This window comes from Oryctolagus cuniculus, chromosome 6 (genome assembly GCF_051225735.1).
Source record: "Oryctolagus cuniculus isolate XC-2025 breed Fujian yellow rabbit chromosome 6, ASM5122573v1, whole genome shotgun sequence".
Classification (NCBI taxonomy): Eukaryota; Metazoa; Chordata; class Mammalia; order Lagomorpha; family Leporidae; genus Oryctolagus; species Oryctolagus cuniculus.
In genome coordinates this window covers 56,393,940-56,419,514 of record NC_142872.1, presented here as the reverse complement: position 1 = coordinate 56,419,514, position 25,575 = coordinate 56,393,940, and the positions used below count along the sequence as shown (strand labels likewise).

Here is a 25,575-nt window from a genome sequence, read left to right as displayed (position 1 = left end):
TTGTCCTCTGAAAATACCAAGAAATGATGACCAACCCAGGAGCAGAGAGAATTACTTGTGCCCAGCTCGTGGCCTTAATATATTATTTCTCATGAAAAGGAATAAGGGTTCCTTGAAGAAATGGCTTGAGCAAGAAATGAACAAGACAAGGCCGGGCCATTTTGTCATACTGGATAGCAAAGAAAGAATCAGAATCTACGAGGGTCAAGTCAAACGGATTTGAGAGTTCATTTGAAGAGGTTCTTATGGACCAAAGATGGGGTCATTTGGCTATTAGTAAGGATATTAACTTCAATGGATAGAAACAGACTAGACATATCTGAATCCATGAGTTCGTATGATATTTAAAAAATAGATGATACCTGATACACACACACACACACACACATACATACACACACACACACACTTTCTTTTTTCATCAATAAAATAAAAGTATGGGGCAGGCACTGTAGGGCAGTGAGCTAAACTGTCACCTGCAATACTGACATGCCATACTGGAGTGTTACTTTGAGTCCCAGCTGCTCTGCTTCTCATCCAGCTCCCTGCTAATGTGCCTGTGAAGGCAGTGGAAGATGGCCCAAGTACTTGGGCCCCTGCCACCCATGTGGGAGACCAGGATGGACATGGGTCAGGCTCCTGGCTTCAGTCTGGCCCAGCCACAGCCTTTGCAGCTATTTGGGGAGTGAACCAGCGGATGGAAGATCTCCCTCCCCTTCTCCTTTTCAAATACATAAATAAATCTCAAAAAATGTGATATTTCCCCCAAATGCATTGTAAAGTCTGCTTTAATAATAAAAAGATAAGTTCCCGCTGGAGAAAAAAATATTAAATTTGCCACCAATGGAGGATAGACCAAGTCATTATATTGAAAATGTAGTAAATAAAGAGAAATGAGCATTTATCCTTTCTTATTTGAACTATACCTCAATTAATCAAGTACTTAAAGTATCTCTGTATAAACATATTCCAGTTAATAGACGAAGCAGCAATGACAGGAATAATGTGTCATTATGCAACCTCTAATAATGTCAGAAAACTAGGCAATAATCCTTTATGGCTGTTGGAATCACTAAAAGATGCCAAGCCTGGCATCAGGTGCCTCCTTTTGGAAGAACACAATACACTCTGACTTGTCCTGCCCAAAACATAAATCAAAACAGCACACAATAATGCCTCAAGATGCAATTGTCAATTATAGGAGGTAACAGGGATGGAGGATTATGTTAAATAGCAACAAGGATGTAATCAGAAAACAAAACAGAAAAAAGAAAACACACTATCGAGAATTTTTTATAACAATATTTAAAAATTTATCAAAAGGTGAACAAATTTCATGTATTTCATATATACAGATTTAGGAGAATAATTCTATAGGCAAAAAGTCCTGTTCCTTCAATAGATAAACTGTCAAAGTCAAAAAATGGGAGAGAAAGAGAGGTGGGAAAGAGAGAGAGATGGAGCACACACTAAGAATATAGAAAAAAGGGTGGGCATTCGGCCTAGTGGTGTAGTTGCCAACTGAGGCACCTGCAGACCATTATCAGAGTGGCTGATCCTGGCTCCGGCTCCTGCTGCCAGCTTTCTGCTGGTATGCACCCTGGGAGTCAGCAGGTAACTGGGATCCTGTCCCCATGTTGGAGACCTGGATTGAGTTCCTGGCTCCTGGCTTTGGCCTAGTCCAGCCAGGCTCTTTTGGGCATTTGGGGAGTAAAACAGTGGATGGAAATGCTCTTTCTCTCTGTGTTTCTCAAATAAATAAATAGAAATTAAAGAAAAAAGATTACAGAAAGAAAAAAGGACATGGAAAGGCTAGTTTGTGTGGTTTATGTTGTGTAGGTATTGAAATATTGCAGGGAGTCTCATAAAATTGTACAAGTATTATATTTTGGTCAAAGATTCTATAACGTAACCCAAGTAAAAAAAGAAAAACTGGAAAAAATGCTATAGAAACCAACCAATTGTGGATCTTGTTTGGATCTTAATTCAAAGCACTAATATATATATATATATATATATATACACATACACACACACATATATATTTAAAGACTTATTTGAGAGTAGAATTACAGTGAGAGAGGGAGCAACAGAGAGAGAGAGAGAGAGAGAGAGAGAGAGAGATCTTCCATCCGCTTGCTCATTCCCCAGATGGCCATAACTGCCAGTCTGTGCCAGGCTGAAGCCAGAAACCAGTAGCTTCACTGGGATCACCTATGTGTGTGTCAGAGGCCCAAGCACTTGAGCCATCTTCCACTGCTTTCCCCAGGCCATTAGCAGGAAGCCAGATTGGAAGTGGAGCAGCTGGGACATGAACTGGTACCCAAATTGGATGTTGGAGTTACAGGTGGGGCTTTACCTGCTATGTTACAACGGTGGCCCCTCAAATCATTAATATTTTATGATATTCAGGAGACAATGGAAATATCAAACAAGGACAAGTCTATGTGGTGATTAAGAGACTGTTTTTTTTTTTTTGTGGTGTTAATGATTCTGTTGCTATGCTTCTGAAGTATTTTTTAGAGATGCATTCTGGAATATTAAAGATGAAACAATATGAGGGTTGAGACGTCTTTCAAAAAATACAGGAGGAAAGGAGTGGGTCTTTCACAAATTGATTATAAAGGTAGAAGCCACACAGCATGGGGATGTATTGTAATATTCAGTCTACTTTTTGATATGGGTTGTCATTTAGATACTGGCTAAAACTAAATAAAATATTTTCGTATTAGCGTTTTATAGTGAATGCACTAAACACTCCAATAATGTGTTACTACCTTGATTAAGCTATTAGCTCCACTCACTGTCAACACGGGGCCTTCTATGGACCTCCTGGTGGCAGGGTCTCTGTCAACTGTCTCCCTCTCCCTCCTGCCCCATGTGCACAGGGGGATTAGGGGGCTGCCCTGGCAAGATGCTCTCTTTGCAAAGAGAGCGTCTGATAAACACTGCTGCCAGTTACACAGAACATTGCTGTGTCTGCTGGTTTCTTATTTTGATAACATATATTTATTCACAGCTCTCCAAAACCACAAGCAGACTCGTATCAAAATTGAAGGATTCTGGATTTTAATGAATCCCCAGACAGCATTCCACAAGTAGGAAGATACCAGGTAGGTTGCTATTAACTCACAGCTAAAAACTCCAGCCATAGAATCTTCCTCTCTCCCTTTAAACATTTAAAAACATTTATTTTAAATTTGAAAGGCAAAGAGATTCAGTGAGACAGACATAGAGAAATGGACAATGACAATCTTCCATCTGCTGATTCATTCCCCAAAAGCCCACAGCAGCCAGGGTTGGGTCAGGCTGAAGCCGAGAGCCAGGAACACAATCTGGGTCTCTCATGTGGATGGCAGGGCCCCATCACCTGCTGCCTCCCAGGGTGCACAGCAGTCAGCAGCTGGATCAGACGCAGAGTCTGGATCAAACCCAGGCACTCTGATATGGAACACGGATGTCCCAAGTGGCATCTTAACTGCTTCGCCAAATGTCTGTCCTGATCTTTCTCTTATGATCTTTCACAAGGGGGAGATTATGCCTTTTCCTCAAAGGCAAAGTCTTGAAACATGACATGTGGTTACAGGCTCCCCTGGGCCCACCGTCTGATTCTGGAGGTGCAACCTGTGCACCTGGCAAGTGCTCTCTCTGGAGCATGAACCAGCTCCTGGCTGCCTCTCTGCCTTCATCTTGAAAATCCTCCTTTTTTGTGAGACTCCAGCCATATTAACCTTCTGTCTGTCTCTCGAATATCTCTCCCTCTTCTCCATGCCTGGGATGTTCTTTTTCTGATTTTCACATGTCTCCTTCTTGTCATTCAAGGTGGCACTTAAAAATGTCACCCCAGGGCTGGCGCTGTGGCACAGCGAGTAAAGACACCACCTGCAGTGCCGCATCCCATATGGGTGCCGATTCGAGTCTGGGCTGTTCCACTTCCAATACAGTTCTCTGCTATAGCTTGGGAAAGCAGTAAAAGATGGCTCAAGTTTTGGGCCCCTGCACCTGCGTGGGAGACCCGGAAAAAGCTCCCAGCTCCTGGCTTTGGATCGGCACAGCTCTGGCCGTCGCGGCCAGCTGGGGAGTGAACCAGTGGATGGAAGACCTCTCTCTCTGTCTCTGCCTCTCTTTTTCTCTCTGTGGAACTCTGACTTTCAAATAAATAAATAAAACTTTTTTTTAAACAAATCACCCCACTGAGAAACCCTCCCTGAATACCCATCCACAAGTGCCCTTTCCCCCAGAATGCGTCACTGATTTTTATTTTCTTATCAGTATTTACCACTGCAGAATATTTCTTTGCCCAATCTGTTTTATTGTCCACTGACGTGTAAGAGGCCCAGTAAAGGAACCTTGCCTGTCTCATTAGCCAATCTACCAGAAGAGTACTTGACTTAGACCAAAAACTCGATGGCGATCAGGTGAATGAACACAGGACTAACTCCATGGAACAACAAGTGGTACAAACCAGAACATACCAACAGCATCTGAGAGCCCATACACCCTTTGGCCATAGGCGTCTGTCTTGTCCCAGATGAAGGTGTAGGCCAGGTTGGGAGAAGCCTGGAATGACTTCTGGAAGAGATGTCCTTCTACAGCAACCATCAGGTGAACTCGGATGAGGTTCAAGGGCACCGTGGACTGGGTCATGGTGATCTTCAGCAGTGACTTGTACCCTGCAGTTCTGGAGCTCAGATAGCGCAGCTTGACGTTGGAGCCAGGGAGCTCAATTTCTTCATGAAGAACCTGGAGGGGAACCCATGGGAGACACATGCCATCGCATGTGCCCTGCCGGTGAGCTGTGTGCAACCCGACGCGGCCTCCCTCACTGCAGTGTCTACCCCGCATGTGGGTGCGAGAACCACTTCCCCCTGCTGACATAGACAAAAACAAACAACCAAAACTACCCTACGCCATGGAGCGAAGGGGGCTGAGGTTATGATTTTTGGATTAATAATTATTCTTGGTCACTGTTGCGTTTCTTTTTCAAAACCACACTGTTGGCAAAAGATGTAAATAAGAACAGCAGGCTTTATTGCTAGCTGCATGCAAGGAGGCCACGAGAGGCTGTAATTATACGAACCTGCAACTTCCACTGACAATTGGTATAAAGCAACAGGGAGGCAATAATATAATATGCCCTCTGTCGTACCGCCGATGTAGGTCATTAAAGCGCCTCTTATCATGTATCTCGGTGACTAACAGGAATAAAAAGCAATTTGCAGGTGGGTTGCACATATGTATATTGTTTTTATTTTATTAAAGGCTCCGGTGACTGCCAGCATCTTGGATGACTATCTGGAAACATCCAGAATGTCCTGGAGGGATCCAAAGTTTCATCTTCACGGTCATAAATCCCACTGAGCACCTATGTTTTGCTCCTCTCCCTTATGTTAGTTTCTGGTCCTACGAGGAAGACAGATGTGATGGGGGAAGTCGGCCTGTCGGCATGGCTCAGGGAAGTGCTGAGTGGTCTGTCTGGTAACGGCCCTGCTTACCTGGGTCTCGGGCACGATGGGATTCTGTGCAGGGGCAGCACTGAAGAAGGTGGACAGCGGGGAGGAGATGATGATTGGATCGGGGCGGACAAAGCCACTGAGGTCACAGCTGGGGATGGAGTTCTCCTCCGTCTTCATCACCAGGGTGTCCATGGCGTAGAAACTGTTCCATGGCAGCCACACGGTGCGCTCCTGGCTCATGAACGGGGCTCGCTCAAAGTGCAGAGTCAAGGAGGCACCGCCATTGGCAATCAGGTCAAACCTGGAGAGGGGCAAATGGGTTCCCTGAGAGCGGTGGACCCCCCCACCAGCAAGGCGGTGGGAGGGGCTGAGCACGGAAGCCAAGAGGCAAGCAGGCAGGGATTCGACCCAGACTGCACCAGCGACTAGCTAGGGGCCTATGGGCAAGCTAGGAACCCTCTCCGAGCAAGTTTCTCCATCTGTAAAATGGGAATGATGATACCGGCATCCCCAGTGTGGCTGAGGGAGTGAGATGTCTCGGTGAGTGCAGAGCAGGGGCCAGCAAACTATGGCCCCCAACTGCTGCGGTCAATAAAGTTTTACTGGCACACAGCTATGTCCAGTTGTTTATACAGCCTCTATGGCTGCCTTCCTGCTACAGTGGCAGAGTTGAGTTGTGCAGCAGGAACCACCTGGCCAGGAAAACTTCAACTATGTGCCATGTGGCCCTTTACAGAAAATGTTTGCTGATGCTGGATGTAATACACTCAGCACAGGGCTAGGCTAAGCGACGTGTTCAATACATGGGGGTAGTTATAAGGAACCATGTTGGGACACTTCCCTTCAGCCTGTGCTCTGCTTCTGCTGTCAGTGCTTCCTAAACTATCGTCCTCGGTGTTCCTCAGGAGCTGGACAGAGGGGCACTCCCAGGGAAGTAGAGGTAGCTCTTCCCCAGTGAACAGAAAAGGCAGGCAGTTAGTGGAGTGCTTCTCAATTTTAAACTTTACTTCTCCATTAGAAAACCAACTCTTTGGGGACAGCCACATTGTCTGTCTTGCTCATTTCAGAATCCCCACCAGCTCACAGAGTACCTCAATCAGAGTCAAAACTCAAAATATCCTAAATTGCTGACATCAGCCAGCTTCAGACAGACATAAAGTGAGTGGACAAGAAGCACAATATTAAGGTGAATATCCTGGTGCATGCAGTCCAAGTTATTTGCTCATATATTTGTTTATATATTTATTTATTGGGCACGCACAATGTTCAGGATGGCTTAACACAGCCTACAGGAGAGTCAAATGTCTTGAAGCCAAATCATTGCCAGTTGGCATGAAAGCATCAGCATGAATATTGGTGGCACCCGCCACTGTACAACACGTTCCTGGGAGCACTGCCTCGAGTGTCCTGTGACTTCCATGGCTTTGCAACCTGAACCAGCCAGAGAGTCCCTGATCCAGGAGGTGGGATGGATGATTTGGGCCACGGTTAGTCAGGAAGCAGCTGAGCGGGAGAGGGAGCAGAGGAGGGGACGGACAGCAGCCCAGGACTCAAAATGTGAACTGACTGGAGGATGGGAATTCTCTAAGAACACTGACTCCTAAGAAAGAGCAGAGGCCACAGCAGCTCTGTGCAGTGCACAGCCACTCTTGGTGCTTTCCAACAATTTGAGTTGGCTGCAGAAGTGTATGAGTGAGGTAGGAGAAATTTAATGAACGCTGAGATTTGCTGTGGATCATGACAGCCTAAGAGCAGGGCTGCTGTGGCCTGGCCATTTTTTTGGAACTGCCTGTTAGGCTACTTTAGGGCCTTAGAATATAAGGCCAGACTTCTGCAGAGAAAGTCAAGAATTGCAGCTCCCACCTGAAACGATGCATCTGTGATTCTCCAGCGTCTGTTATCATAGAACAAGGCTGTGGGGTCCTTCTTTCTCACTTGGAATAGAAGGCAAGACTTTGTGGATTTTTTTTTTCTGTCCAGTCCAAAGTGAGTGTTTTTGCCTTCCTATAGTTTTCTTTTCCTGTTATCCTGTTCTGTAACTTTCTACTGTCGGCCCCATGGATGAAGGAAATGATAGGGCTTTCATCTTGGTGGGGGCGGAATGCGTGCATGTTTCCAATCAGAAGATAATAGGGGAAGGTTGCCTCCTTTACCCAGCAGGGTGACTGCTAAATGTATTTAATTAGACTTCTCTGATTACAGCCCACCCCCTCAAAACTGCAGCGAAAACAACACAGCTCCTAAAGCCACAGATGAAAGCAGAAGGGGATCACCACAGGATGCTATGTCATGTGGATTCTTGTCACCCTGCACAGCCTTTGATTTAAAATAGGAGTGAGTTTCTAAAAGCTCTCTTGCCTTCTTTCCAGAATCCACTCCCATTGGCACCACATACACAGAGAGGAAGCAGTGCCCTGACACGGGGAGAGGAGGTGGTGCCTGTCCTCTGCCCCAGGTGGGTGTGCCTTTCTAGTGATTGTGTTTTTGATCAACAAGCATGGACATTCTCTGGGTGGGATCCTCACCAGAGGTCTGGCCTGATGCGCATTCCAGTCCCCAAAGGGACCCACATGGTTCCCAGCCGACTGCTCCTCCGCTCCCTGCACACAACCCTGATCCTGAGCAGGCACAGCCGGACAGAGCTACTCACGTGCCATCCTGCCGGGTGATAGTGTAGCCATATTTTGGGTACTTGACAAATGACACATTCACACCAACCAGGGGAGTCCCATCTGTAGTTACCACTTGACCTCGGATGAGAGAAACCAAGCTGAGGGAGAGAAGGGGAGAGGGAGGGAGAGAAACACAGGTCTTTGAGACATATGAGGAGGACCAAGAGATAAGGGGCACTGTTGTGGTCCCCTTCTCTGCCATCATGGCTTACCCTTTCACTGGTCTCCACAATGAGGAGGAGACTTTCAGCAGAAGGGACGTCTCAAGGCTCTGCTTTGCCCAAAGAAGAAACCCAGGGACACATCTTGGGGTAAATTCAGTGGGCAGCATCGCCCATCGCTCGACTCAGCAATGGGGTCTCTTTTACACATTCTGACTTCCCTTGGCCTTGCTCTGCTTCTTGGTGGTGTCTGACTTTTGTTGGCCTTGGGCTGCAGGCTGTCCTTGGCCTGGTACGAGTACAGCAGTTGAGAGAACTTCCATATCCCACCCCTTATTTCCTCTTTCTGCTTTGGAGAAAGGCCACTTTCCCTCTCTCCTTGAGGTGTGGAGGTCAGGGAAGGTGGAGAGGCACACACAGAAGTTTTGTGGGACTGGGACATATGCATTTTTTTTTTTTGCTACCCTCTAAAAGCAAAATGTCTCACAATCCATGAGAGCCTGAGGAAAAGGGAACATTGGAGAATTATTTTTTGGTGGAAATACCTTGGGTTCTGGATTCCATGTAAGCACACATTTCTTCATGTTAAATTCCTCGTGGGGTGGTGGTTGAAATCCCAGCCAACTTTGTACTGATGTCAGGGACAGTTCACCTCTCTCTGGACCACAGTAACTAGAACTTTCCCAGGAATGCTAATTTCCAATGAACCTCCCCTGGGAAACCCTACAGAGATGCTACAATACAGACTGAGCCTCCCTTTTCTGAAATGTGTGGGGCCAGAGTGTTTTGGATTTTTAGAATATTTCTATATTTATAAATATATGTTTATATGTTAAATAATATTTATTATATATACTCATACATTATATATGTAATGAAGTATTTTGGGGGTGAGCCTCAAGTCTAAACACAAAATTCATTTACGTTTTGTATGCACCTTATACAGATGGCCTGACGGTGCTTTATACAATATTTTGTGTGTGAGACCAAGTTTCACGTGAGGTGGAATTTTCCACTTGTCAGTGTTCTGTTGTCACTTACAAAGGCTCTGATTCTGGAGCCCTTCAGATGCTGGATTTTCGAATTAGGGATGCGCACTCCGTGTTCTCATCCAAGTCCACGGAGGGAGAATGCACATGTCCCTTCTCTCTGAGTTCTCATGGGGAAACAGAACAATGAGAAGCTCCAGTTTTGCACTGAGCTCCGAGTCAACCCAGCAGGTCTACAGCTGTATTGCCGGCCTCAAAGACAATGGGCAATTTGATGAAGGCAGAGAAGTTCTCAAGCTCCCTGGTTCCTGGACACACTCCCAATTTCTGGACTAGGTAATGAAACTGACCCATTCTTTGCCAGAATCTTGTCAAGGATTTTTGGAATGCACTTACTTTGCAATCCTGGGCGTCCTGAAAACTGGAGGGAATCTGTCTGCAAGCATTTCTCTTTCTATTAGTAATACCCCCAACTGTTCAACTCCAACCCTTTGATGATCTCAGGAGTGCTTAGAATGTTCCACTGACAGCTCTAATTGTCTGCTACTGGCTGCCTAACAAATGAATCCCATTTTTAGCTGGTTCCCACCACAATGCTAGAGTTCTTTGAAAGTGGAAAACTAATTTATGAAAATAATCCTTTTGTTCAATTTCATTTTCTTATCTCAGCTCACACTGAGCTTTCTGTAAGGCCTTACCAGACACTATTTTAAAATCAATGATGTGTGCTGATGACCACAATGATGTGTGTTGATGACACACAGTGCCCGTGATGAGAAAACAAAATTAGGAGTATGTTCCCCCCCGGGGTTTCTTCCCATTCCTTTTTTTATTTTTACACAACTGTGGTTGCTTTTCCATCGGTCCTGTGGCTTAAGACTTTGCAGATGGATAGCCAGAGGAAGAACGGGGGCTGTGTTTTTCGCCCATGATTTCTACCTTCTATTTTTCTAATTCTTCATTGCTGCTGGCTTCCTATCATTTCAAGGCAGTCAATTCAGAGAAAAGATTCAGCTAAGACATGCTATCAGTTCATTTCTATTTATGATTACTGATGTGTAACAATTATCACATTATCTAGATAGTGAGATCTGCTCTGTAAATTATAGTGGTGGAGTCCGGGCATTTCAGTTATTTTTGTATGCCATTATCTGGGGGAACGCCTTTTTAAAAGTCTTGAAATAAGTTCTTTTTCACTCCTGGCTCTGGGCTTCATTCCATGTCAGATGACAATGCACTGACACGTGCGTGCTTACTGAACTTTAGCCTGTGTCGTGGATGTCTGAATGATGGAGCCACGTAGACATGCTGGAGAGCATGGGCTCATTTTCGTGGTGCTACTCATTGCCACGTGCAATGCTTCAGAGAAGTTTTCTCTACAGCAGCTTTCTTTTGCTCGGATCCCTTGAGCTGATGCCTCCCCCCAGTAATCTGGAGCCCGTGCCTGCTCTCCTGAAACTTGGCTGTAGCTAAGTTGCCTTCTGGAAGTGGTAACTGCTGGTGAGGAGGATAAGATGAAACCAGAAGAGCCAAGTGAAGAAAGAGTATCAAAAAGAAATGACTCGGCTGAGGGTGTAAATCATGCAATGTTAATTAGGAAGTGGATGGGAACAGGCCAAGGCCTTCCAAGGATGCATCCGCTCTACAAGCAAACTGTACACAAACTCCACCCAAATGCTATGGCCAAGGGCAGAGGCTGGTCATTCTTTGGCAAGATGAATTTTGTTCCTCATTCTAAGGAAGCAGAATCTGGAAGAACTCTCCAAGAACTGGGACTGAACAAGCAGAGGTCATGCTTCTTCCTTTGGTCCAAGATTTGTGGTTTCTTTTATTTTGTTGAGTTTCTTCTATTAAAATAAATGCTATTACTGTACACAGTATTTAATCACATTATTCTAATTTGGTTAATCCAGAGAGTTCTGAATGTTCTTACAACAAAGAAACTACAAACGCTTAAGGTGGTGGACATCCTATTTACTCAGATTTGATCCTGACCCAATGTGTACACGAATGAAAAAATTACACTGAACCCTCTAAGTATGGAAAATTATCATGTATTAACCAAAAATAAAAAATGTTCAAGTTTGGGAAAAAATAAATGAAGAAGAAAGGTGAAAAATAAAAAAAAATATATAACTGGGAGGAAGATGGCATGATGGGTGCTATTAGAGGGGCAAGGGGACCAAGAGTTGTCCCTCTCAAGTTCTTGGCTAACAGATTCTGCACTTGATCTCAGCCAAAAGGCCAAGAAGCAATGGTTAACAGATTCTGTGAAAAAGGATCCCATGCACAGTTTTTATTTCCCTGCACGAAGAGGCACAGAGATGGGGTGGGCCACTCCCAACAAGATCATGCCCCCCATGCCCACTCCAGCATTCATCTTGGCAACTGGACCTGCACCTGCTGAGGGGCTGCTCAGCCATGCACAGCCGTGCCACTCAGAGGATCTCCTGCCTTCCGTGGGCCTCTTCTCCACTCTCAGAATCAAAAATGGTGCCCAGGAGAGAGGAGGGACATTTAGCAAAGGCAAGCTCTCCCTTCCTCTCTCCTCCAGGTGCAGAGTCCTGGGGCAACGGGACGGGGTCAAGTTGACTCCAGAATGAATCCCTCACTTGACCCTCCATGTTCATAGGCCTCAGACTAGGGATGCAGAGCAAACATAAACTGGAGGGAATGAGGGGGCGAGGCGTGAAACGCAGTGGCGTAATGGCCTTGCACAGTGGGTAACTAGTAGATTTTGCAAACAGCGGAGTGCAAGGAGTAGGGATCATCCATAGGAAGTCCCCAGCTCATTCTAGGTGCTCAACAAATTCTCGTGACTGGCATCAGCTCGACTCTCAGGTGCCATGGATGATAGGTTATGTTATCAAGTTAATAACAGCTTTCAGAACTACGCTCCTGAATGAACTATTTCAGTGACGCTCCCACAAAAGTCACTCTCAGAGGCCTTAGAAAGGGAGATTTTATAATAATGACAACAATGTCATAATGTGAATGATTATAAATGCAGGGAATCTGCAGGGATCTCCAGCAGGTTGGGCTGATGGAGGCCAAAGCCTGGAGGGAGATCAGGACTCTTTTCTGGAGCCCAATCCAAAGCGACCAGGGACCCTCTGGGAGCCCCAGCAGAGAGCTGCTTCCCGCAGGCAGTTTGCAGGCCAGCTGGGCCCCTGGAGCAGCCAGAGCACCTGCTCTTGTTCGCACAGGAAAGGGCACTGGTGACATGGGTGGTGTCTGGGGCCAGGTGGGGGCCTACCTGCTGTTGAAGGGGTTGTCTCCAGGGATGATGTGGGTGCTGTCCTTGCCTGCCAGGAGCTTGATGCGGTCGTAGAAGGACTTCACTGCAGGCCAGTCGGTCTGGCCCTGCTGGATGATGTCCAAGGGGTCCCGGGACCCCCGGCAGAGCAGGCTGTTCTGACAGGCCGACTGCAGGCAGCAGTCAGGGTCCAGGCAATCCACCAGGCCATCTGGAGGGGCAGAGGCAGAGCAGGGTGAGACAACTGTGTGGCAGGAAGCCCTGTGCAGACGCTAACACGTCTGCTACCAACACGAGCAGCAGCAGGTCCAGTCTTCCTAAGTGGGTTCCACACAGCACAGCCAAGGAAACTCTGATTGCTATGCACAGAACGACGGAAAGGAAGTAACTGAAAATGTTGCCAAAGGATTAGCCTCAGGTAGATCATTGGGGTTCTCTTCGCCATCTTCACTATATTTTTCTGGAATTGCTACTTTACTATTATTATTTTTATTACTACCATCAAGTATGATTTGAATAGTTGGGAATAAAACACTTTGCTTTCAAGGAACAGAGCATAAAAAATGACTGGTAGCCAGCTCCCAGGGGCCGGTACTAACACCGGGTCAAGGGTATGTGGAATTCCTTCAAGCGTGCTTCCAGAGAGAAGTCAGGGAGGGAACTTAAGTCCAGTGGGAAAAGCTGGCGCCGTGAGGTTTGTTTTCTAAAAGAGGTGGGGAAGCGGCTTTGGCTGGGGAGCCCGGCAACGAAGCTATCAGTCCAGTCGCCTCTGGTTTTCCGCTCCTGGACGCAGCAGGACTGTGAACATTCGGACTGGTTCGCCCTTCTGCTCCTCCATCCCTCTTCCGAGGCTAATCTCTACTCATCCATCTACCGTCCAATACATATTTGAGTGCTGGCCGTGTGCTAGAAATAAAACAGTGGGCAAAGAACCAGGGAATCTAGCCTGAAAGAGCTAACAGCGCGACGAGGGAGAGAAAGACATGATGGACTCATCCCTTCTACTCAGTGTAGGTGTGGCTCTTAGACCTCCTGGAAGCCTCCTTGATGATGTCCTTGGCCTGCATGTTCATATTTCTTTACATTCGAAGTTGAAATCCTAGCCCTCAATGTGACAGTGTTAGAAGACGGGGGCTTTTGGGGGATGATTAGGTCACATGGATGGACCAACAGTGAATGGGATCCATGCCCTTAGAAAAGGGACCCCAGAGGGCTCTCTAGGACTCTTTCTGTCCTGGGAGGCCACAGCCAGAGGAGGTCATCTATAAACAAGGAATCAGGCCCTTGCCAGACATGGCCACACCTGCCAGTGCTTCAACCTTGGACTTCCCAGCTTGTGAGTGAGAAGTCAGTGTCTCCCACTGAGGCTACCCAGTCAATGGCATATTGTTACCGCAGCCAGAACTGAGCAAGACAGCCAGGTGCTCTGGTTCCACGTACCCCTGACTCAGGGCTTCTCAGACAATGGTTTTGCATCATAATCCTGTGGGGGAGAATCCAAGGCCCAGTCCAGATCTCCCCCAGAAAGAGCCCCCAGGAGCAGGTCCTGCAAGCTGAATTTTAAACAGGACTCTCAGTGATTCTTATGCACAGTAAGTTTTAGAAACTGCGGTTGCTAACACCAACTTCCTTGTACTGGAATTAATTATCTCCTTATGCTAGCCTCCCTATCTGGAAAATGAATTCTCTGAAAGGAGGACGGTATCTTCTTCATTTCTGTATTAATGCCTTGCTTAGTGCCAACCACAGAACTGGGCACTGAACAGATGTTTGTTGAATGAATAAATGACTGTTTCCCATTCCTCACATATCCCTTAAGGCAAAGCAAAAATGGTCAGGGCAGTGCTTGCTCTTTGGAATTTCCTATTGGAATGGATTAGTTGGCCATTCCTTGTTCTTTCTGCTAGGAAGTGATTTAACATGCAGCAAGGAATAACTTACTTGCAACCTCCTGGACTTGGTAGGAAGGCCTTTTGGGGGCCATAACTGGCACCAGGACCCTGCACTCAAATCCTGGGCTGTGCCTTCACACACCCTTGACTCTGAACGCTGCATCTGAGGCCTGGCTGTGTGATTCCAGTTTACTGCAGTGTAAATTTTTGGCATTACCCTTTTCGTTTGGTTCTGCTAATGAAATTGAAATATGTAATTTCACCAAAGTTCCACTGTAATTTAGCAATTAATGTACAATTATTTTAATGCATTACTTTTTTTTTTTAGCAAACAAACAAATTAAGAGGGTGCGTGTTTTGCTAGGCTTCAAATTACTAAAACTAGCCTCTCATTTTCCACATGGGCAAACCCTGCTCGTGTGCCTCGGAACACATTTAGATCTACAGAATTTCCTAGAGACGCAGGCCCCGGACGGCGAGCAGGCACCTGCACCTTGGAGATTTCTGGACTTCTCAGGCTGACGTGCTGGCCGCCTCGGCTGGCCCTGGAGCCTGGCAAACTCCAGGGACAGAGCTGCAGCATGCTGTCTCGGTGGTGGCAGGACACGGAGGCACATCCAGGATGCGTGACCTGCGTGGGAGGACCACTGTGGAACAGGAACAAGCAAGCCTGGGGGGTGGGAGAGGGGTGTGGGGGAGGGGGCGGGACAGCGCCTACACCGCGGCCTTGAGCATCCTCGAGCATCCTCTTTTGCAGACCGCTGGGACTACTCGCCCCAGCGACACAGAAGGAATTCCCCATGCAAGGCCCGCTTCCGCCTGGAAAAGCACCCCGCTGAGCCCTGTTGGCAGTGCTGCATTCGGCAGCCGCACAAACTTCCGAGGTGAGAAGCAGCCCTCGCTTGTTAGCGCTGTAGCTTTCTTGAAGTCGCCGGCCTCTTCGCATTAGGACTGCCATCCATCTCTGGTGGCCTTTCCCTCCCGGAGCCGCGAGAGTTTCTCCTCCCCCTCCAACCCATTTACCATCCTCTCCGCATCGCCAGCTGGAAGGGCCTCTTTGGGCTCAAATAATAACTTCAGACACTTTTCCTATTAAACACTCCACGGTCCCCTCCCCCACGTCCTCCATCCAGTCTGTCACTCTGCCGGAGCTTGCGATTGCTTCCGACACTGTGACCCGCAAACTTCCCCACTGCTTTCTGGATTCTGGGCTTTTTATTCAAGGGCCTGTCTGGCAGGAGATGGCCTACACACAACAGCAGTGGCAGATGACGAATGCTAAGAAAAAGGAAAAAAAAAAGTTGGGGGGGGGGGCGCTGTAAGTGATTTGCTTCTCCACATTTACGTTCGCCTGCTCCCAGGTCGTGCATCGGGTTCCTGCCGTGATTAAGCGTGAGCATGCGTACTGTCGGTAATGACCTCATCATGCTGCGAGATTATGGGCGGCCGCTGCCCACCACTTGCGGATGACACCGTGAACTTTAAATTGGCACTCCAATCTCCCAGTGGCCTGCCAGTCATGAGAATCGCATCTTTATGCCAGCGAGCCCCTTGGATGGAGTCTGACATTGCAATCTTCAGTAAATTACCCTGTCACTGACAATCTTGCAGTTATCTCGCAAACAATCAAGCAGGCAATCAAACTGTTCTGAATTGCCAGTTCAGGACCTGAGAGTCCCCGATGTCTCCATTCCACAGCGGCGGGAAGCGGCGCGGCCCTCCTATGACACGGGCCGATTTCTTTCTTTATTTATCTACCTGCTTATTTGTTTGTCTGCTTGTCTTTCTCCTGGTGAGGGTACTGCAGAGACCTCAATGAGGGCCCGACTCTGACTCAGCGGTGACGGGAAAGTGACCCGGGCCTTTCTCTGCTGGGCTCAGGGTGGTGGGCACGGGTCTGCTTCCTATATGCTCATTCTACCTCGCTCTGCACGGTGGCCAGCGTGAATGATCTCAGTGCTTTCTGGGAGAACGGATGCCGAATTACAGCTCTGCCTGCATTCTGCATCTACCGCAGTACTTCAAGATGCATGTAGAAAGTGGGATTAAAAAAGAAGTTGATTTTGGTGCAGAAAATCTGAAACACATGCATAGTTTTTTCATAACATGCATTTCCAACATCTTTTCAAACAAGATTTTATTTATTTATTTGAAATTCAGAGTTACATACAGGAGAGGGAGAGGGAGAGGGGCGGGGGGAGGGGGAGGGGGAGGGGGAAGCATCTTCCACCCACTGATTCACTCCCTAAATGGTCACAATAGCCCAGAGCACAGCCAGGCTGAAGCTAGGAGCTTCATCCAAGTCTCCAACGTGGGTAGAGGGGTCCAAGGACTCGGGCCATTCTCCACTGCTTCCTCATTAGCAGGGAGCTGGATCAGAATTGCAAACAGCCAGGACTTGAATTGGTGCCCACATATGGGATACTGGCACTGCAGGGGCAGCTTAACCTGTTATGCCACAGTGCTGGCCCCTCTGTTATCTTTCTGAAGATCCTTTGTATGCATGGATTTCAATTTTTTTGCACCAAAATAAAGCTGTTGTTTCATTCCATTTTCCTTGGCTTTTTAAGGTGTCCCCCAAATGTCATATTCTAATGGTAATGGCGAGCTCAGAGAACTTTCTGGGAGCAATCCTGAGGCATTAATTCAATAAAACCAGAAATAATCTTCCAGAACCACCCTGGCAACACAAAGCAGGCATCAGGCTCACTACTCCTAAACCAAATCCTTTGGATTATAAGTCTCAAGGTTAAAAAAAATCCACATAGTCTACACAGCACCGGAGGTACAAGCCTGGCTTCTAGAATCACATGGTGTTGGGTTTGAAGCTCATGTCTCTGGCTGGGTGAGCCTGGAAAGACAGTCAACATTTCTGGGTCTCCTCATCTTTAAAACAGAGTTATAACAGCCCATACACCACAGGGTTATATAAAGGGAATGAATGAAATGATATGGATACAGTATCAGTATGGCACCTAGTAAGTGTTCAGTATACTACAGGTATTCCCATAACCAGATACCCAGTAAAGTTCCCAATTCTTTCAGTGTATAAAAACTGGATGTGAAAACAAATGAAATTAATATTTGCTTATATTTGTAGTCATTCACTACTATGAGCTATAGAGTGGTTACTGACAGGTCAATAATAGTGAATGCTTTCCTGGGAACTTGATACAAAGCAGAAAAGTGCAACCCTTCCTTAAACCTCAGACTCTGGAACAAGCATCTGGGTTTGACTCTCAGACTGCCTAGTAGCTAGCTAGCTGCTGCCCTGGACAAGTGACTGCTCTGTGGCAGTTTCCCTCATGTCCAGAAGGGACATGCAGGTGGGTGATGATGTTCGAGAGTGCTGTTGGGAAGATGAAAGCAGTTACTGTGTGTCCAGTACTCGGAGCAGTGCCTGCTACAGTGATGCCCCGGGAACTGCACGGTCAGCATCATTCCTGTATCACCCACCCTGCAGAGAATGAGACTGAAGCTTGGGGAAGCTGAGCAAGTCACCCCAGCAGCTAAAGAGCAGTTAGGGATCAAAAGGAGGAAAAGGCAGCCGTGAGATCACTGCCCTTTGTCGTCTTCATTATTGGGAGGAGGAGGCGAGTCTACTCTCTAGGGGTCTCAAGACAGGGTAGTGGACCCCCTCAGCTGGGGATGCATAGACAGCCAGGGGATCTAATCCCTTCTGAGGATCTGGCTACTCCAACACTGAGGACAGAAGCTGGCAGCTTGAAATAAGCATCTGAAAAGGAATGAACACGAGATACAAGATGCCTGGGAATTCGCCCCCAGCCACACTGGCTGCCGAGGACCACACTACCTGCCTGCAAGACCCAAACCCTCATTCAACTGCTTAGCACGGGCACAAGGTGACACTTACCTTCTGTGCCGGCTGTAGGTTTGTGTCAGCCATTTCCAGCCCCTGTCTAGTCTGCTTGGCTAGATTTAAAAGGGAGCTCCTAAAAAGTGAAGAGGTTTAAGCTCAAAGCTTGAACTGAATGCCCACAAGTAATACCAGGCTCTGGAGGGGCAGAGGAGGCCACGTGCACCTGGGGAGGCTGGAAAGCAGCCACAGCAAGCAGCCGGGTACTGCAGAGTGGGGGAAGCACACACACCCTGCTCCCTGGAGCAGGAGTCCTTCCACCACCTCCCCCCACAGGGAAAGGTGCTGGGGGTGAGGGGATGTTTATCACACTCACATTCACCTCTGAGCTTTGTGCACTGGGCAGCTTATGCAGAATTCCGGTGAAAACATTTAGTTCAACTTTGGGAACATTTTGCTCCCTGCAGCTTGCCATGCAAGTGACTCCCTCTCTAACCTGTATGGATCTGATGGCTTTCTTGGGCATCAAAAGCTTCAGAGAAACACCTACGTCTCCTTTTCTCAGCTTCACTTTGTGATGGGGGGCACAGTTGACTCCCAAGAGTTTCCTGCAGGTACCATGGATAGTTCTGCGCCTGCCCTCCCGCCACACCCGATTGGGAACAAGCCAGAGGCTCAGACTTCCAAAGCAAGCTCCATTCTCTCCAGACCGTGATTCGATGGGAGGTACCAGCAACAGCCATTTTTCCCTCCCTCCTCATTGGACCAAGAGGCCATAGGCTGGATTGGTTGAAAGCACGGGCTTTGAAGAGTACACACCGATGTATTTGTAGAATGTTACAAAGACATTATGAGAGAAAGCTAATTAATTATGATAGAAAGTTAGAAACCGCAGTTACCTCTATGGGGAGGAATTGACTAGAAACGAGCATAGGGGAACATTCTGGAGGCTGGGTATGTTTCTGTATCCTCAACTTAGCCCACTGGCTGCACAGGTGAATGTAAAAAGTGGGGGAGATGATGATGATGTTGATGATGACAACACTTCACAGGCCTGTTGGGGAGATCAACTAAGACAATATACAGTACTCAGAACAGCTGTGAACCCCCAATTACCAACTAGTAGCTACTGAGTGCCTCTGAGTCATTTCTCCTTTTTTTTCTCATTTAGTCTTCTTGGCATCATGTAAGATTTGTTTACCCATACCAAGCTAGGTACTTGCCAAGTTCTCATTTCCTCGAGAAAAACACAGGGAGTCCAGGTGGGTGAACCCAATAAATCTTAGGGCAATTTTGGAGATCAGCTCATGATATGGAGGCAGGAAGTTAATGAGGCAATCAGAAGAAGGGAGGAGGCAACAAGCTGGGGCAAGAAGGGCGGGCAAGTTGGGGATGCAGCTCAGGGAGAGGGAGGGAGATGGGGGGACTGATGTCTCTGGCAAGGGGGCAAGGCTCCTGCTGAGCTCTTGGTAGACACATACAGGGGCACGAATGAAAAGGAAGATGGCAACCATAGGACTGGTTTTGCCTTGGATCGGGGAGCTCTTGTAGGGTCAGGCCTGAAGTGTGTGGGACCCCAGGCAAAAGTGTTTTTGCTGGACCCCTGTCTACATCAAAAGTTGAATCACCCATATCAGCAGCTCACTGCCATTCTGGCACTCTGACATCACAAGATTTTGCTACAGAAACATCCAGCCCAACAGCTGGGCTGCCCAGGATGCTGTAGGATATGTCATAGATGCAGAGCCCAAAACAATTTGGGGCATCTGGTTGACCCCATGTGCATGGGGGTGGGCTTAAGGGATGGTAGAGGGTTGAAGAGCACCGTGAAGGGGAGAAACAGGGAGCAAAGCTCACCTGGGTCCTGGGCTCCTGATCTGGTCTGCTGCTGGAAGAGCCCTTAGAACATCTCAAGGGAGTCACTCCAGAGCTCAGGGCCTGCTCAGTTGCATGCTGTGCTTGCCTCCTGCCACCCTTGCTCAGGCTGGAACTGGTCTTGGCCCAGTGAAAAAAGCAAGTGAATACAGACTTCAGCATCAGGATGGCCTTGTTTTCGCACACGGTCTATTCCTCAGCAATGTCACCCCGGGCAAGTGACTGCACTCCGGAACCTCAGTTTTTCAGCCTAGAAAATGGCCTTCCTAGTACCTCTTCCCCAGAAGCGCACAAAAGTGCTCCAAGACCAGACACACGGAACGAAATGATGAGCGTGTGGCACCACAGACAGGGGAGCGCTCCATCCGTGCAGGCTCCTCTTAATGACATTTCCTTCTCTCCACCGCAGAAGGGAACTGTTCCATTTGCATTTCACCCAACGGCAGCTGACAAGTTGGAAGTGAGGGATAATTGAAAGTATTCTGGCTGATGTAACTAAGAAGTGAAAGGAACGGGCAAGGCTGACTTGATTTAACCTGGCAATATGAGATTAGTTCTTCACTGCCTCTGTTAAGTCTCCGGCATCGCCAACCTTTGCGAGCAATAGATGGGCTGACAGGGTGCTCATTTGGAACGCTTCACCTGCCATTAATACCCAGGCTGCCTGATGCACCATGCTCTCTACCCACAGAGCCACGGCCATTCTTAAAAATCACGATCGTGAACCTGTATTCACGCTCCTTCTGAAAGGCCTCCTCTTGCTTCTTGGCAACTCTTTCCGGCAGTCTCTGAGCTCCAAGGCCAGAGATTCTTGTCCCAAAGCACCTTCTGGCTTTCCACGTGACTTAGAGCAGAGCAGTCCTGCTCCACTGAACGCTGCTTTGCTGGGTTTCCAACCCTCCACGATGCATATGGGAAGCAAAGCAGTGACTGTTCCGGAAAAATCAAGGTTCTGGGGCTGACGGCAGGGGTGCGACCCAGGCAAGACTTTTCTTTTATACAAGGGTATTTCCAAAAGTTCATAGGAGAAAGCATTCAAAATTTTACTTTAGGGCAACACTTGTTCTAAATCCCTGCATATGAGAGGTCTTCCAAAAGTTCATGGACAATGTGGATTATGTTTTTATAATGCATGCATCTCAAATATTTTTTGGCAATAAAATAAGCTTATCTTCTCCATTTTTGCCCCCTGAACTTATAGAAGTCTCCTGGTACTCAGGGATCCTCTGAGGGGTGCAGGGCCAAGAGGGGGAGATGCCGAGGCTACAGAACATGGCTTCTGTGTCTTGTTGCTCTCCCTCTGCCTCCCTCGGTTGACTGCCTCCGACCCAGAAAGCAGCGCGGGAATGATCTCACTTGATCTGAGACTCTCCCACCTCGCACAGCCCCTGGCAGGCCTCTGCAGCACCATCTCACCCCTGTTAGCCTGCGGCCAAGTTCTCTGCCCTGGAGGGATTTCTCTCCTTGCTGCTGCTGTCTTTCCCCTTTCCCTGTTACAAAAACCAGAGAGCAGGGGCCTCTGATCTGGGCCTCAGACTTCCCCCAGTGCTCACCCTCTGCCTGCTGGCTCTGGCCTCTCCCATTCTCGCCTGCTTCCCCTGCCCTGGTCCGCATCAACCTCCCTTTCAGAGTCCTCTGACAGGTCGGACAGAACTGAGCCAGTGGCTGGCGGAGGCCAGCCCGGCAGGGGGTGGCAGCCTGGTGGGGTGCCAGACAGAGACCTGCTGGGAAGGGAAGGGGCTGTCATGGCAGACACCTCAGGGCGACAAGCTGGAACGGCTACTTTCCGCCTGAGGGGAGACCTTGTCTCTGGGGGGACACAGGAGGGTTGGCCACAGACCTGGGGGCCGTGAAGCTGCTCCTGTCGCATAAACAAGTAGCCCAGAGGGCCAGCTGGGAGCAGAGCCTGGGCTCAGCGCCTCCCAAGCTTCCCGCTGGGTTAGGGATATCAGAAGGGCGCCTTTGGAAACAGTGTCATTCACGCAGGAGGCCATGGGTAGCTCTAGGCACTGTGGCGAGTGCTCCCTGGAGCTTCCCTCATTTAATCTTCACATCTCCTCTCTGCATCCGTACCAGCAGCCAGTCTGCCAATTAGGATGACAGATCTAGAGGCAGACGACCTCCAGACCTGGTCCAAGCCCAGGTCTGCCACATACTCGCTGTGGTGCCTTGGGCTACTGACTTTGCCTCTCCGGGCCTCAATTTCTTCTTCTATAGATTGGAAACAAACAAAAATCCTACTGCGCCATCAGGCTGCCGGGAAAGGCTAAATAAGACTTATGCACAGCAGAGAGTGAGTGGCAGCCACGTGGCAACTCCCACTTTGCAGAGGATGAGACCAGATTCTAGAGAAGTTGAGATGCTGGCCGAAGGTCGGGCCGCTGCTAGCGGGCAGTGAGGCTGGGACTCGTATCTAGTCGGCCCGGCATCAGACCGGTTGCCCTTCCTCACTCGATGGCACGCCTCACTGAGCCAGCTGCAGTCTGGGAGGTCGAAGTTGACTCAGCAGCAATCCTCAGGCTTGGTCTTTGCTCTGGTTGCAAAGGAGGACGATGGGGCTTACACACCGACTGCACCCACCCATAAAAAGTCAACACGAGGGAGGAGCAAAGTCGGTAACAGGGACAAAGACAGCAGAACCCCGGGTTCATGTCTCACTGAGAAGAAATAATGTGTCTTATGTTTGGATTGTGTTTGCATTCATAAAATGGCATTGGTGGTTTTAAAAAGTGACTCAGGTGGCACTGGCTCTATGCATGCTTTGTTCTACCCTGAAATGAAATTGATTTATTCCCAGATAATCTACTGAGCAAAAGATAGCGGCTTTCTCCCTCCAACGCTTCTCATTAAAGCTTTCATTCATCAAATTCACAGAAAAATGAGTTGACCCAGACAGACAAGGACCCTGTGGTGAGGGTCCTGGGTTCTAGAGGGGTAAACCAACAATCAGAGAATGCATCACAGACTTTTACAGTGATAGTGTTTGGAAGATGCCAAGCACAGCAAGGGAGGCTTTGGGAGGTGTGGAGGAGGGGGTTTGGGGTGGAAATCAAAGAGAAATGAGGGCAGAGGTCAAGGAGACATCTGGGCAGAGGGAACAGCAAGCGTTAAGAACCCAGGGTGGGAACGGATTTGTGAGTCACAGGAACAACAAGTGGCAGGTATGCGGCAGAAAGAGGGAGACGAAGAGAGGGAAGAAATGAGATCACCGTGGAAGCAGAGGCCCACGTGCGCAAGGCAGCGGTGGCTTTTGAGCAACCTGGGGCCATTCGCTAAGAACTGAGACTCCTTGGGAAGATTCGAGCAGGACCTGGAAGCATCTGGCTTCTCAGAGGGTTATTTTCGCGGCTTTGTGGAGGTGAACAGCGTGATGGAGGGCCAAGAGTACATCCCAGGAAAGTCAATGCTGTGAACTGGGAGGTGGTGGTGGAGGCAGAAGGTTGATAAGAACCCATGACATAAATGACTGGGGACAGAGCCTGGAGGGACCGGCCAGGGAGCATCCCAAAGCCTGGGGGCAATGTGCACAAAGACAGATGGGATGGCCACCCTCGCAGGCAGTGTGATGGTTAGGGAGCAATGCCGCGAGTGTTGCCCATGGGAGGGCGAAGACTCGGGGAGATGGTCCCCAGATGGGCTGCAAGTGTCTCCACAGATCTGTCCCTGTGCTCCCCACTGAGCCCTGCGCTTTGCTGAGCGACCCCAGCAGAGGGGCACAGCAAGCTTGATGTGACCACGGCCTCCCCTTTCCTTTCCCGACCCCAGAGAGCCAGCACCTTGGGATGCTGGAAAGCTTGACACACTGCTGCCTTCCAAAAAAGAGTCTGAGAGTTCAATGGGACAAGGCTTTCGGAATCAGGAGTACTGGGCGCAGATCCCAGCTCTTCCTCTGTTGGACTTTGGACAAGCAGACCTCTGGAGCTTCAATCTCTTTGTTGGTTAAATGGCATTCTCCAAATAGCAGCAGCACATTCAAAGATTTTGGTAACATAAGCAGGCCAAACAGGACATGCCAGTGAACCCCTGGTTTGTGATCTCTGAAGAGCAAGTGGGAATCGAGGGCATTCATTCTAATAGGGACCAAAAGATGGGACCTTAATTTTGAAATGCATGTATTACTTACTGTAAGATTCTGACTTGAGCGGGGCTGGGGGGTGGGGTGGGCAGTGTATGTTTTGAGCTCTGAAGTGACACCACACAGGGAGACACTGTGACTTAGAGGCGTCATGTAAATAGCATCAGGAAGCTCTCTGGCCAGACCTCACAACAGGAGGAGGCATCACTGTTCCCGATCGACCAAGGGACTGAGGCTTAGTGAGACTGAGTTCAAGGAAGCACAGCTCATAACATCTGCAGCCAAAGTCTATGCCCGGGTGTGCCTGACTGCAAAGCCTGCAGATCCCAACACCGAAGGGTACAACGACCCCTACCGGCCCAGCCAAGCACTGTCCCAAGTGAGCAGACAGGAAGAGCAGTGACAGGAGGTGGCGAAGGGCAAGAGGCAGCTGGCCTGCTCTTTCCTTTCATCCAACACGACGGGTCCTGGGAAGGCGAAACCCTGGCTCCCTCTCACCACACCTCTGTGGCCCAGACCTCATTGAGTCCAAGGACGTCCCCAGGGTCCATATGCCAATCAAGTGGCCACTGCCTCAGGGTGCAGGATTGCCCGGCCTGCCTGTCCCCATGAGCTGGAGAAGTTACCTCCGCTAGCCCATAAAGTTGCTTCATCATGGCGCGGCAGTGGATTTGGAAATCATAGCATCGTGTGGGTATGGGGTGGAAATACACATTCTCGGGGAATCGGCGACTCCAGGGGCGGTGCTCGGTGATCTACCCACGCAGCCTTCCAGGTGACGCTGACGCTCAGTGACTTCCGGGAGCCGCTGGGCTGTTTCTCATGAGTCACCTCATCTCATGAGGAAGGAACTAGCCTTAGCCCACTTTACAGGGAACAAAACTGAGGCTCTGAGAGGTGGAACCGTGGGCCGAAGTGCATGCTGTGAGGGGGTGGAGGAGCTGGGAAAGGAACTCGGCTGCCTGACCGCATGCCTCTTTCTCTGCCTGCCAAGCTGTCTCTTGCCACCACAGGGAAAGAAGGGCTCTGCCCGAGGGAGGAAGCACAAAGGCCACGCTTTCCTAGGGGCTGTGAGTGTGTGTGCTTGTGAGCAAGTCACACAGTTGTATCAGCAGCCCTCTGAGGGAAATCGCTGGGAGAGGAGGGAGGCAACAGCAAATGTGCTGGCTGCATTACCCACTGCCCGGATGGCACCGGTGCCCCACGCGACTCTGTCCCAGGTTGGCTTCTACAGCCTCCTCCGCCTTTTCTATTCACCACATGGACTTCGTGCTGCAAGGCCACCACCTCCTCAGAGGGCCCCAGACAGGCACTGCTGCTACGTGCATAGTCAAGTTGCCACTCTTGACCCACAGCACTTCCCCACTTCCTTACCCAATTTC

At 48.8% G+C, this 25,575-nt stretch overlaps 1 protein-coding gene and 1 pseudogene across 15 annotated transcripts in view; both read right to left on the bottom strand.

Annotated features, from left to right (window-relative positions):
• Positions 1–25,575, bottom strand: part of TENM2 (teneurin transmembrane protein 2) — a 1,297,938-nt gene that overhangs the window by 57,987 nt on the left and 1,214,376 nt on the right. For all 15 annotated transcript variants that reach the window (XM_051844423.3, XM_051844432.3, XM_051844433.3 and 12 more), the window contains 4 exons: positions 12,535–12,745; positions 8,107–8,226; positions 5,496–5,757; positions 4,476–4,743 (listed from right to left, as the gene is read on the bottom strand). In XM_051844423.3, coding sequence (XP_051700383.1) covers positions 4,476–4,743; positions 5,496–5,757; positions 8,107–8,226; positions 12,535–12,745 — 861 coding nt within the window. The remainder of the gene's footprint in view (positions 1–4,475; positions 4,744–5,495; positions 5,758–8,106; positions 8,227–12,534; positions 12,746–25,575) is intronic.
• Positions 11,385–11,534, bottom strand: LOC127490912 (U2 spliceosomal RNA; annotated as a pseudogene).